Source organism: Nerophis lumbriciformis, linkage group LG04 (assembly GCF_033978685.3).
Source record: "Nerophis lumbriciformis linkage group LG04, RoL_Nlum_v2.1, whole genome shotgun sequence".
Lineage (NCBI taxonomy): Eukaryota > Metazoa > Chordata > Actinopteri > Syngnathiformes > Syngnathidae > Nerophis > Nerophis lumbriciformis.
The window spans coordinates 35058041-35072500 of NC_084551.2; the positions used below are offsets into that span (position 1 = coordinate 35058041).

A 14460-nucleotide genomic window follows, 5' to 3' on the forward strand; every position below is an offset into this window, starting at 1 on the left:
CAATGTGTACACCTGTGGGGTCGCCAACCCGTCGATTGTGATCGAGCAGTCGATCTTTGGGACCCTACTGGTTCATCGCAAAAATATTAGAAAAAAAAAATATTTAAGTGACCCACAGACCCGCCAACAGACACACATTTTAACCCTTGAACACGCCCGCATGCCTCTGCCTCTCTCTATTCAGCCTCACATCTCGCTGTGCTCGGGGGTTCTTGTCTGCAATGCGCCTTGCATGACGAGCACAAAAATCATCAAGCTGCAACAATGCATTAAGGCGGACTGTTGCAATGCATCTGACATTTTCCAGCATCCAACATCCAACAACTCTTCCCTCAACCATCATCGCTCGCCTGCGACGGGAAGCTAACAAGCTAAATGATAGTCTGTGAACATTGCTCCAAAGTATGGATTTTGTTAGTTAGTTAGTTTATTATTTCTTCGGTCAGTGGTCAACGAAATAAACAAACAGTTTTACATAAACAAACAGTTGTACATTCATAAATTGACAATGTTACAGACCGAAAGGGTTTAGGCTGAAGTTGAGCACTTAGTTCGCCTAACCCAGGAGTCGGCAACCTTTACCAGTCAAAGAGCCATTTTGACCAGTTTCACAAATTAAAGAAAACAATGGGAGCCACACAAATCTTTTGAAATTTAAAATGAAATAACACTGCATACAAAGTTTTTTTTTTGCTTTGTGCTATGTATAAACCAAGGGTCTCAGACACGTGGCCCACACCTTAATATGAAAATTGAATGTTAGTGCGGCCCGTGGGTTTTATATGAATGGCGCTTGACAGCGTCATACTTGTCAACCCTCCCGATTTTTCCGGCAAACTACGAATTTCAGGGCAACTGTTCTCTTGAACGTGCTGTAATGGTACAGCATTTAGCGCCCACTACAACCAGCGTGACAGCAAGGCATACTTGGTAAACAACCACACAGGTTACACTGACGGTGGCGGTATAAAAAACTTTAACACTCTTACTAATAATGCGCCACACAGTGAAACCCACACCAAACAAGAATGACAAACACATTTCGGGAGAACATTTGCACCGTAACACAACATAAACACAACAGAACAAATACCCAGAATCCCATGCAGCCCGAACTCTTCCGGGCTACATTATACACCCCCGCTACCAAACCCCGCCCACCTCAACCGACGCACAGAGAGGGGGGGGGGGGGGGGGGGGGTCCACCGTCAGTGTAACCTGTGTGGCTGTTGACCAAGTATGCCTTGCTGTCACTTACGTGTGCAAGCAGAAGATGCATATAACAAGAGGCTGAGCTGGCACGCTGTTTATACAGATTGTAGAGGGCGCTAAATGCTGTACCATCATGGCACGCCCTTATTATTATTGTAAGGGTGAAAATCGGGGAATTTTAATCCCGGGAGTTTTCTGCGAGTGGCACTGAAATCCGGAAGTCTCCCGGGAAAATCGGGCAGGTCGGCAAGTATGCAGCTGAGCCGCATCAGAGTGATCAAAGAGCCGCACGCGGCTCCGGAGCCGCGGGTTGCCGACCCCTGGCCTAACCCAAAAACAAGTACAAATACAAGGTGAGATTCCTAGAAATATGAAATTTCCTTTACACAACATATCATAAATACACTTTGTACACAACATAAACACTGTTCAAATATATACACAGTAAAGACATGTGAAATATCCCTGTACACGTGTTAGTTAAACATTAGTACCAATAATAAACTATAAACAAACACTTATACTTTCATTATTATTTATGTACCGTATTTAGTTTTGTAATTAACATTGATTAACTACTGGTGTTGATTCAAGAGTGAAATATTTTTGTAAGACATTGGTTTTAAAGGTTTTTTTTTTAAATGTGTGAATGGAACTGGAACGTTTTAAGGAATCATCCAAGCTGTTCCACAGATGGACCCCCCTGACAGAAACACATCTACTTTTTAAGCTATTTTTTATGTTTGCTTTCTGAAAGACAGCTGCACCTCTGAGGTCATATGAACTCTCCCTGGGTTTGAACCTTTCCTGGATTTTGTGTTGAATTATTGTGTATACAAAAGTATACATTGACATGTGCAAAGGCAGTAATATATGATAAAAAAAAGGCGGCAGCTAAAGAAGGACTTCCCCGTCTATCCCTTCTTTATCACACGGGAAAAACCCGCCAGGTGAACGACTGATTTTACTACTTCCGGCGATGACGTAAGAAAACCATGTGACTCGTGTCTCATATGTGACCATAGGATGAACAAATATGCTACGGTACTAAGACTATAGCGGCCATGAACAGTTAGCTTCTACAGTAGGAGTGCCAAAAATGCCGCCACTGTGGCCGTCTGTGGCCCGTGACTTGTTTGTCATTGACCCTAGGCACCTTACAGAAGACAAACACAAAAAAAAACACCAGCAAAAATTGGGAAAACAGCAAGAAGCACAATGAGAAAAAAATATATGTTGTCTTTAAAATAAAAAATAAAATAAAAATAGCTTAGGATTTCAAATGCTATCTAAAATATTGACTGTGTAGTTTATGAAAGTGGTATGATGGCGACGCCCGAAGGGATGGTTTCAATTATAATTGATCCCGATGGGTGGGTAAATGTGTTTGAAAAAAATTCAGTTATTTACATGAATTTGAACAATTCGCTGTCCTTGCAAAAAGAACCCCCTCACTTCATTTTAATTTGCAGCAATTTTGGAGTGTCTGGCTTGCAGCAGATAGAACTTGTGACCTCTGTGTTGCACTAAAACACATTACGTTAACATGTTTTTGTTGAGCTCAGCTAATGGGTTACAGCTGACAAGTAGACCAGGTTGTTACATTTTTTCATATAAACAACCAAGCCATCATCATATCATTAGTGTGTTCCTCTATGCGTTCGTGCGTGCGTGCGTGTGCAACGGTGAGAAACAAAACTTGTTCTAAAACTGCAGGACTTACACAGGAAAATCCAACACCCTAAAATTATGCCTCGAAATTCAAACCATCATCCAGCAGGACTTTACCACAGTGAGTACATAAATGGCTAAAATGATCTCACCTCGGACATTTGCAACTGACCCAATCATGGGCGGCAGCCAAAGGTGATACCCCCTTTCCTGTGAGAGCCGGCAGCTCTGGCAGGGTCACTGGTAAGTCCTCCTCAGGGACAGCAACTGGACCACAGGACCCACAATGCACCACAGGAATGGGCGTGCCCCAGTAACGCTGCCTTGATATCAGCCAATCCCTAAGTTTTGGACTTGTCAGGTGGCCACCCACCTTCAGCTCTCTGGCTTTTTGAGTAATGAAGTCAAACGCCTGCTGTCTGGTCAGTCCTGAGAACTGTAATGAATGAAAAAAAATATTAAAGCTAAAACTTGGTGTACATTTAAATAGGATTCTGAGGTATTCTCTGTGATTGCTTTCACCTGATCAGAGTTTTTTAGAGTTTGTGTTCCATCTTCATGGTTTTGCAGAACTCTGGTCCACCTTAATTTTAACGACTTTGCCACAGACAGATGCTCGTCACTGGAGTCTGGTGTGCCTGGTAGCACAAGTACAGCATGAACATAAAACATAAAAAACACTCAAGACACACACACACACACACACGCACCTACACACACGCATGCAAACACGCACTGCACAGTTCTCTTGAGGATGCCTGACAAGCTCTGTGCTTCGTGTTAAGTCTTTGCTGTGATGCGACTAATTGTTAGCAATCCCTTAGAGTCTATCATTGCTCACTGTGAGACAAACAAGCCAACGTTTCATTAACAGAGGGGGAAAGTGGGAAATAATCTGTTTGTCGTTTTTGGTTAATCAACAATTAAATATACTTACCAACAATGGTGTCTAGATATCCATCAAAGGCCTCCTTGTGAGATATAACTAGAGGAACCTCCAGGCCGGTGAACAGGTTGACAGCGGTGACTACTGTCAGCGAGTCTGTAAATCGAAACAAAGCATGCTGTGTTTTCCCCTGATGGCTCATCAACACTTTTACTCCCAAGATAATCTTAAGGGAATCCCAGTTAACATACAGTTTTACATCCAAGTAAATACTAACTATAGAATACAGTACAGTTAGTTGTTTAAGATTTTCATACCCCTGCCATTCTGAAGAATCCTGATGATTTCTGGCATAATTTAGAGTGTTCTAATCGATTATACATTAAAAAGACTGGATAAGAGTCTGCATCACACAAAGCTGGAGCCAGCATCCATAGCATGCAGCTACAAACGTCCAAACAGCAGACATTTACCGTATCTACGACAATATGGAGAAGCTACTGATGCTGTGTTTGACACGTGTCAGTTTGTTCTGTCACCTGGCTCTACAAACTGGACAATTGAGCATTGGCCCTTGTTACACAGACAATGCTTGCTGTCAACCCTGACCTCCAGTCTGTCACCCAAAGACATTCGTGTGCAACATAACGAACAATAACTATTCCTATTGTTACATGACGGAGGAGCAGCCTGTGGGGGACACCTACAAAAGTCTGTTTCCCAAGGTAAATGTTGAATAATATCATTACAATTAGGGATGGGTGCCGAATCTGGTACTTTTTTGGCACCGAGCTAATCCCGCCAATCCTACTGGGCACTGATTCAAGTAAAATCCAATGGTGCCATGTTACGGTTCCTGGGTTAGGCATGACGTCACGCCCGGTGGCCGACTGAGCTCGTCGCCCTTCTGTACTTGGCGATCACTCCAGGTGCACTGAGAGCAACATTTATTCAAAAAAGGGTCCAATGTAAGTAAAGTAAGGCCCCACTTTTCTAAAAAATGCTAGCTTGATGCTAATATACATTGGCTCTGCTATTGGCATGCTACTGATTACCATTAGCTATTTTACATGGCGCTTTTAACACTTTCAAATTAGTCATTAAAAGTTACAACTAAGATACATGCTACAATTAAACAGCTAGCACTTTATAGGGGGCACCAAAAACAAAAAAACACTCAATAAACTATACACTACTGCCGTCCAACATCTTGGACTTGCAACTGTAATTGAAACCTAATGTCATACTTTCTAATGAGACTCAGAAATGTGATAATAAAACAACATATAACAATTGGAGAGCAGTTATCATAATCAGCTAATTTTTAAATCTTGCAACAAAAACATTTATTATATTGTCAAAAACAATATTTATTAACACACACAACATTACCGGATATTGGCAGGTAATGGGAATTGGTACCGTTTCGGTTCAAATATGAGCAGTACCCATCCCAAACTACACTATTTCCTAAAATGATTGTAGTTGGTTGTAGTACATTTTAGTGTATTGTTTTTCATACAATATTTTTTATCTAAAACGTTTTCCTTTTAAAAGGCATGTTACATGTTAAAATTACAGTGTTTCTGATTTCAATTTATTTTAATGGGCAGGGCTGATTTGTGTGTTTTGAGTTACAAGCTCAGTCGTGGAACTAATTAAGGTCGTAAGTTGAGGTACCACCGTACTGTATACATAGTATATATAGCCTACTGTATATTGTAGTAATAATAATACATACCTGTAATGATGTGCGTTTAGTATTTTTGTAAAACAGTACATTGTAAAAAGTACAACAATTGTTTTGCTAATTCCCCAGGCTGTTTAATTCTGGAGCACTGTGGTATACACCTTTTTAAAGTGTAGGTCTAATAAATGTTAAGTGTTAAGCAGTGTACATTATCAGTTTAGAAAAAAAAATAATCTATTTAAAATATGTTGCTGAAAAATTCAGCACACCAGATGCAAAAATAATACACATTTACATGAGGCAAAAACCTAAAAAAAAGTTTGGTTGAGTTTGAATTGCTGCACACCTCTGCCTGGCTGGAAAGCTTTCTCTAGCTCAGAGCGGACTGAACTGCTCCCATGCAAGAGTCTGTGGGAGGGCAGGATGGCAAGGTACGCTGCACCAAACACCGCTTCTGGAGAGGAGCTGTAGGCTGACAGAATCTCCCCTGTCTCTTTCCCACTCACCTAAGAGATGAGGGACCAGATCATTAGAGAATTTCAGCATCTGTGTGAACAATCGAATTTAGTAAATAAATGACGTGAAGTTGTAGGACAATAATACCAAATGTCCAATATTGTCTAAGTTCACTATTTTTTCCCCTTACTGTTAGTGTCAATTACATTTTTAAGTTTTGTTTTTAAAAACACATGGGAAGTGTGTTGCACACGGTATAGAAAAGGGAACAAAATCCAAAACATAAAACGGCTTAGCTTTAGTGTAAACAGCTGGAATAATTTTGTTTGAAAGGATTACTAGCAGGTAACTATCCAATAAATATAATTTTCACATTAAAATAGTATGGTATGGTTTGTTTGTTTAGGACTTGTTAACAAGTTGAATAAGGAAAATCAAATGATTACATTTGCACGATTCAATGTCTTAACAGGAGTAGAAAAAGCAAAACTCATATCGGACCACCTCTCCATTTTTATTACTGATAAATCATTCTTATTATACTGCATCTTTTACCCATGTTTATACTTTGTAAAAGTTGTATTACTAATACTGTGAGATTATTATTAGATGTGCTAGACAAATGTTCCATATTAAAAAAATACCATTACGACCTGCCGTGACAACTAGGTACGGGTATCATTTACATTGTAATCGATACCACTACCAAATCGGTACTTTAAAAAAGGTAACCACACTGGTACTTAGAGAATGAAAAACATGCAAATTAAATTTAAAATAAACATTGCCTTTTATTATTATTTATTTAGTTACTTTCATTAAATAAATTAAATAATAACGAAGTACAGTGGTATCATCTCAACTTCAGAGTGCCCTAACTGAAGAGTGAATTGAGAGAAAATCTGTCTCTTGGCTATGATGGTGAAGCAATTCGAGCATATCACTGCTAGTTTGCGCCATACTGAAGCCAAATGAGCCTAATGCACAGCCAAGAATGATAAAATAATAATAATTAACGGTGGACATTTATCTCTGAAAATATGGAAAAGCTGTTGATTGTGTGTTTGAAGGAGATAACGTAGAAGTCCACTCTCCAACGTAATTACTGTACATTATTATTACATTACTTCATAAAACTGCTGTAGTTGTTTGTACTAAATTCTATTTTATTGTTTTTCCATCCATCTTCTTCCGCTTATCCGAGGTCGGGTCGCGGGGGCAGCAGCCTAAGCAGGGAAGCCCAGACTTTCCTTTCCCCAGCCACTTCGTCCAGCTCTTCCCCGGGGGATCCCGAGGCGTTCCCAGGCCAGCCGGGAGACATAGTCTTCCCAACGTGTCCTGGGTCTTCCCCGTGGCCTCCTACCGGTTGGATGTGCCCTAAACACCTCCCTAGGGAGGCGTTCGGGTGGCATCCTGACCAGATGCCCGAACCACCTCATCTGGCTCCTCTCGATGTGGAGGAGCAGCGGCTTTACTTTGAGCTCCCCCCGGATGGCATAGCTTCTCACCCTATCTCTAAGGGAGAGCCCCGCCACCCGGCGGAAGAAACTCATTTCGGCCGCTTGTACCCGTGATCTTGTCCTTTCGGTCATAACCCAAAGCTCATGACCGTAGGTGAGGATGGGAACGTAGATCGACCGGTAAATTGAGAGCTTTGCCTTCCGGCTCAGCTCCTTCTTCACCACAACGGATCGATACAGCGTCCGCATTACTGAAGATGCCGCACCGATCCGCCTGTCGATCTCACGATCCACTCTTCCCCCACTCGTGAACAAGACTCCTAGGTACTTGAACTCCTCCACTTGGGGTAGGGTCTCCTCCCCAACCCGAAGATGGCACTCCACCCTTTTTCGGGCGAGAACCATGGACTCGGACTTGGAGGTGCTGATTCTCATCCCAGTCGCTTCACACTCGGCTGCGAACCGATCCAGTGAGAGCTGAAGATCCTGGCCAGATGAAGCCATCAGGACCACATCATCTGCAAAAAGCAGAGACTTAATCCTGTAGCCAACAAACCGGATCGCCCCAACGCCTTGACTGCGCCTAGAAATTCTGTCCATAAAAGTTATGAACAGAATCGGTGACAAAGGGCAGCCTTGGTGGAGTCCAACCCTCACTGGAAACGTGTCCGACTTACTGCCGGCAATGCGGACCAAGCTCTGACACTGATCGTACAGGGAGCGGACCGCCACAATCAGACAGTCCGATACCCCATACTCTCTGAGCACTCCCCACAGGACCTCCCGAGGGCCACGGTCAAATGCCTTCTCCAAGTCCACAAAGCACATGTAGACTGGTTGGGCAGACTCCCATGCACCCTCAAGGACCCTGCCGAGAGTATAGAGCTGGTCCACAGTTCCACGACCAGGACGAAAACCACACTGTTCGTCCTAAATCCGAGGTTCGACTATCCGGCGTAGCCTCCTCTCCAGTACACCTGAATAAACCTTACCGGGAAGGCTGAGGAGTGTGATCCCACGATAGTTGGAACACACCCTCCGGTTCCCCTTCTTAAAGAGAGGAACCACCACCCCGGTCTGCCAATCCAGAGGTACCGCCCCGGATGTCCACGCGATGCTGCAGAGTCTTGTCAACCAAGACAGCCCCACAGCATCCAGAGCCTTAAGGAACTCCGGGCGGGTCTCATCCACCCCCGGGGCCTTGCCACCGAGGAGCTTTTTAACTACCTCAGCAACCTCATCCCCAGAAATAGGAGAACCCACCACAGATTCCCCAGGCACTGCTTCCTCATAGGAAGACGTGTTGGTGGGATTGAGGAGGTCTTCGAAGTATTCCCTCCACCGATCCACAACATCCGCAGTCGAGGTCAGCAGAACACCATCCACGGTGTTGACAGTGCACTGCTTCACCTTCCTGAGGCGGCGGATGGTGGTCCAGAATCGCTTCGAAGCTGTCCAAAAGTCGTTTTCCATGGCTTCCCCGAACTCCTCCCATGTCCGAGTTTTTGCCTCCGCGACCGCTGAAGCTGCACACCGCTTGGCCTGTCGGTACCGATAGGACTCTTTCTTCAGCTTGACGGCATCCCTCACTGCCGGTGTCCACCAACGGGTTCTAGCATTACCGCCACAACAGGCACCAACTACCTTGCGGCCACAGCTCCAATCAGCCGCCTCGACAATAGAGGTGCGGAACATGGTCCACTCGGATTCAATGTCCAGCACCTCCCTCGTGACATGTTCAAAGTTCTTCCGGAGGTGGGAATTGAAACTCTCTCTGACAGGAGACTCTGCCAGACGTTCCCAGCAGACCCTCACAATACGTTTGAGCCTGCCAGGTCTGTCCGGCATCCTCCCCCACAATCGCAGCAAACTCACCACCAGGTGGTGATCGGTAGAAAGCTCCGCCCCTCTCTTCACCCGAGTGTCCAAAACATGAGGCCGCAAATCCGATGACACAACCACAAAGTCGATCATGAAACTGCGGCCTAGGGTGTCCTGGTGCCAAGTGCACATATGGACACCCTTATGTTTGAACATGGTGTTCGTTATGGACAATCTGTGACGAGCACAAAAGTCCAATAACAAAACACCACTCGGGTTCAGATCCGGGCGGCCATTCTTCCCAATCACGCCTCTCCAGGTTTCACTGTCGTTGCCAACATGAGCATTGAAGTCACCCAGTAGTACAAGGGAATCACCCGGGGGAGCACTTTCCAGTACTCCCTCGAGTGCATCCAAAAAAGGTGGGTACTCTGAACTGCTGTTTGGTGCGTAAGCACAAACAACAGTCAGGACCCGTCCCCCAACCCGAAGGCGGAGGGAGGCTACCGTCTCGTCCACCGGGTTGAACTCCAACATGCAGACTTTGAGCCGGGGGGCAACAAGAATTGCTACCCCAGCTCGTCCACTCTCACTGCGTGCAACGCCAGTGTGGAAGAGAGTCCAACCCCTCTCGAGAGAACTGGTTCCAGAGCCCTTGCTGTGCGTCGAGGTGAGTCCGACTATATCTAGCCGGAACTTCTCTACCTCGCGTACTAGCTCAGGCTCCTTCCCCCCCAGCAAGGTGACGTTCCACGTCCCAAGAGCTAGCTTATGTAGCCGAGGATCGGACCGCCAAGTGCCCTGCCTTCGGCTCCGCCCAGCTCACAATGCACCCGACCTCTATGGCCCCTCCCATGAGTGGTGAGCCCTTTGGAGGGGTGACCCACGTTGCCTCTTCTGGCTGTGCCCGGCCGGGCCCCATGGGGACAGGCGCTCGCCATCGTGCCACAACTCCGGGCCTGGCTCCAGAGGGGGGCCCCGGTGACCCGCGTCCGGGCGAGGGAAATCTGAGTCTTTGTTGTTTCATTCACATAGAAGTCTTCGAGCTGCTCTTTGTCTGATCCCTCATCCTTTATTGTTTTTATATAATATTATCTGAAAGTTAGTTTAAATCACTGGATCATCTAAGCTAATTAGTATCTCACCTAAATATATATATATAATATGCTAATGCCAAGCTTCAACCAATTAGTCAGTTTAAAGTTCCCATCACAACACATTTATGGTAGCATAGCAAGACAAGCTATTATTCAATTAAATCCAACATCCATCGTTTAGGACTGATTTAAGACAGCTTGACTGTTTTGAGGAAGGTACGAAAGAAAGCAAGAGCACACTTTCTGCTTGAAAATATTACAAAAGGGATTGTTTTGCGATCATTAAGGCTGCTGTTTCTGTTTAATCTGATTGAAAACTCAAACTCCAGCAAACATGTGGTACTTACACACGTTTCTTTTGTATTCTGGATAGAAATACTTTGATCGAGGCAAAACACAATCCAAGGGTAGAAAGAGATGAAACACAGTGGCTGAGGAGGGGCACTGTGTTTCATCACTAAGACTGAGGAGGGGAGGGGGCCGCAGAGAAGCCCTTAGTAAAAGAAGGTCAAGAGTTCCAAAGAAAGCAAGAATGATGAATGAATAAATAACAAGCCCAGACCCACCTTGAGTTTGAAATCAAAATAGCAACCGGAACATTCTCCAATCCAGTTCGCCTGCATGGCTTTGACCCCGTACCACTCTGGAAGGTCAGACAAGGCGTCCAGGAGAGGCTGGAGGGGCCGAAAAAACAAAAACACTTAATTAGATGGAAGTTTGTGTTCAAGAGAGATTTGGTCACAATGACTTTGAAAAACCTGAAAAACCTTTACTCTCCTTCACATGAACTGACTTTGGCTTGTGAAATACAAGCCATCAAACACATAGTTATTCTGTATGGCTAAATGGAAGCTATGCTTATCAACCAGAGTCGCAGCTGTTCTTATACTTCTCAATTTTCTTTGCGATATGTCATAAATCTATTACACAGAAACACTCTGCAAGCTGGTCCAAAACACACAGCGACTATAGCTATCACTTGCATCACAGAAGAGAAAAGGAGCAAATATCACCAAAAATGACACAAAAGAACGATTACTTTCCTCACTAAAACAATACATAATTTGCCACAGAACTGTAAACATAAAGGACTGTCTCCAAGATTGTAGCACTATTGTGTGTGAGTCTCAGAGAAATTAAAAAACAAAAATGCTTTCACCTGTTTACCTGTAACACATCGGCATGCTTCAGTATTAGCCGTAAAAGCTAACTACGGCGAACGATAAGATAGCTTCTAAGTCAGCATGAAACGCGTTTGAGTTTGTAATGCACAATACTGCAATAAGACCCCAATCTGTACTGATTGAAAAACATTGACAATCATATTACAGTATCTGTAAAGTATTAGCCCATATTTCATGTTTTGTTTGTACACAACTAGCTATGCTGTCTGTTATGATACACACACGACGTGCTGCATGTATCATGATCAATATAAAGTGTGAATTACTCAATGGACAGTTGTTCTCTTTGGTCCAAATGGCCGGGCAGTTATTTCTGATTTATTTGTGGCAAGTACGCCATTTATGTCGAAATAGCTTGTCTCCAAGTTCCACATTTGCAGCTTCGAGTGACTTTCACCTCACTCTATCGGCTTCTGTATGCTCCAACATTTCCCCCTCTTCTTCGTGATCACTTCTAGAAGCAGCAGTTAATCCTCCGTTCATTCCGGTTGAAAAAGATAAGGTTGTAAAACCTCATTAGTCTAAAAATAGTGGTCTTCCTAGTTTGTTACCAAGTCTGCCATGATTAGAACACACACAAGCGTTTTGTATCCGGAAGTAGGAACACACTGGAAGTCGGACGTGCGCTGCTTGGAAACGGAAATCAATGTGCGGCCATTGATTAAATAATCAAAATACGGTAAATATTGAACATATTACATATTGTTATGAACGTGTCTGTTACTACATTATACTGGGTGATCCAAAAATAATATGCCAAAATTATCACTCAATATTTCAAAAATGAAAAACAATAGAAAATCTAGCTTGAACACATGTGTTGTACATAAGTTTGAGTATTTATTTCATGCTTTACAAGTGTTCAATATGGCCACCACCGGCAGTACGGAAAACATCAAGATGATTCGCGCCCCAGGATTTGTTGAGGAGTCACCATTTTGAGGGTAAATCAACACTAGGTCTTCCTACAATTGAACAGCGCCGAAAGGATTTCATGACCACAACGGTGAAATTATAACACAAAAAAACTTGGATAACTCCTGTATCAAATGTAGGGATGTCCCGATCCAGGTTTTTGCACTTCCGATCCGATACCGATATTGTTTTTGCATTTCCGATCCGATACCAATACTGACCGATACCGATACTGACCGATACTGGCCTATCCGAGCATGTATTAAAGTTTAAAGTTATTTAGTTAGTTGTCAGAATCATGTTGAAAAGGGTTTTAGTACTCTTGATAACAACTAGCCAGCTGAATTAGGGGAGTTTGAATAATACACAATGGTTGGTAATAAGAAACTGACCTGTTTATTCAAGGATAAACACAAAATAGACAAAATTATACATGACAAACAGAAATGGCATCATTGAACTAGGGCTGGGCGATATGGCCTTTTTTTAATATTGCGATATTTTAAGGCCATATTGCGATACACAATATATATCTCGATATTTTGCCTTAGCCTTGAATGAACACTTGATGCATATAATCACAGCAGTATGATGATTCTATGTGTTTTGATTGATTGATTGATTGAGACTTTTATTAGTAGGTTGCACAGTGAAGTACATATTCCGTACAATTGACCACTAAATAGTAACACCCCAATAAGTTTTTCAACTTGTTTAAGTCGGGGTCCACTTAAATTGATTCATGATACAGATGTATACTATCAGATATATACTATCATCATAATACAGTCATCACACAAGATAATCACATTGAATTATTTACATTATTTATAATCCAGGGTGTGGAGGGGGGCGTCGGAAGTAAGTGTCAAAAAGACAGCCAAAAGAGTTTGATATGAGAATAAATCTAAAGTTAAAATACAGGGTAGAAATGCACCCATTTGCAGGAAATGTAGTCTTGATTTTCAAAATTTTATTTCAAGGCTTTCATGTCTACATTAAAACATTCTTCTTCATACTGCATTAATATATGCTCCTTTTAAACTTTCAAGCAGAGAAGGAAATCACAACTAAAAAAATCACTAATTTTTTCATACGGTGTTGATGTGGAAATATTTGCCTCAGCATTTTGATGGTGTGGGCGTGTGGCACCGAATGGAGATAAGCGTCTCGACAGACGTCACAATATTTGAACAATGATGACGAAAACTGTTTTCTCTGTCGTGTCCGTGTGTCGAAAATTGTTATGCGCTTATTTTTTTATTAGATTTTGTGCGTGGCATTGATTTGCTATGCGCAGAGGACGCTTAAACAGTGCGCAATTGCACAGGCGAGCACCGTAGAGGGAGCGTTGCTCGCACAGCTGCGCTAGCATCACAGCTAACGTTAGCCATGCTGCTACCTCTCTGCTCGGGGAGGACGTATACGTATGTGACGTATGACGTGACAGTATGTGACGTATGTCGTGACAGTATGTGACGTGTGTAAGAAGGTGCACTTGCTGTCTGTGAGAGGGAGACACAGGAAAGAGTGAGAATAGCCTGTCGTGTAATGCCAGCAGCTAAAAGCAACTGCGTGAGAATTCACAGACCTGTGGATGTGTTGAAGGTGTGCTGGAAAATGCGGAACGGAAATTACGGAGCAGCAGATAAGTGGAATGTATTATTTAAATCAGTGCGTTGGAAAACACGGACCGGAGTTTTTTTTTTAAAACTGGATCTGGATCGGCATTTTCCCATGCCTTGCCGATACGCAATTTTTGGCAAATATCGGCAGACGATCCGATCTAAATATCGGATCGGGACATCCCTAATCAAATGACTATTGATTCAGTCTGTTACAATGCTTTAGAACTGAATAAATGCATGAGTGCAGTTCCCCTTTAAGAAACTCCAGAGGGATCTCAACCACCCTTGTGGCCCTGCCACGGAGGAGCTTCCTAATTACCTCTGTAATCTCAGCCCCAGAAATAAGAGAATCCACTACAGAGTCCCCAGGCACTGCTCCATCATCGGAAGACGTGTAGGTGGGATTGAGTAGATCTTCGAAGGATTCCTTCCATTGATCC

The 14460-nt window shown here is 43.3% G+C and overlaps 1 protein-coding gene across 1 annotated transcript in view; it reads right to left on the minus strand.

The window, feature by feature from the left end:
• The window catches only part of lars2 (leucyl-tRNA synthetase 2, mitochondrial), a 130902-nt gene that overhangs the window by 65546 nt on the left and 50896 nt on the right, over positions 1–14460 (minus strand). The window contains exons 8-12 of the mRNA XM_061953501.1: positions 10860–10967; positions 5806–5965; positions 3821–3925; positions 3406–3521; positions 3036–3319 (exon numbers count right to left, since the gene is read on the minus strand). Coding sequence (XP_061809485.1) covers positions 3036–3319; positions 3406–3521; positions 3821–3925; positions 5806–5965; positions 10860–10967 — 773 coding nt within the window. The remainder of the gene's footprint in view (positions 1–3035; positions 3320–3405; positions 3522–3820; positions 3926–5805; positions 5966–10859; positions 10968–14460) is intronic.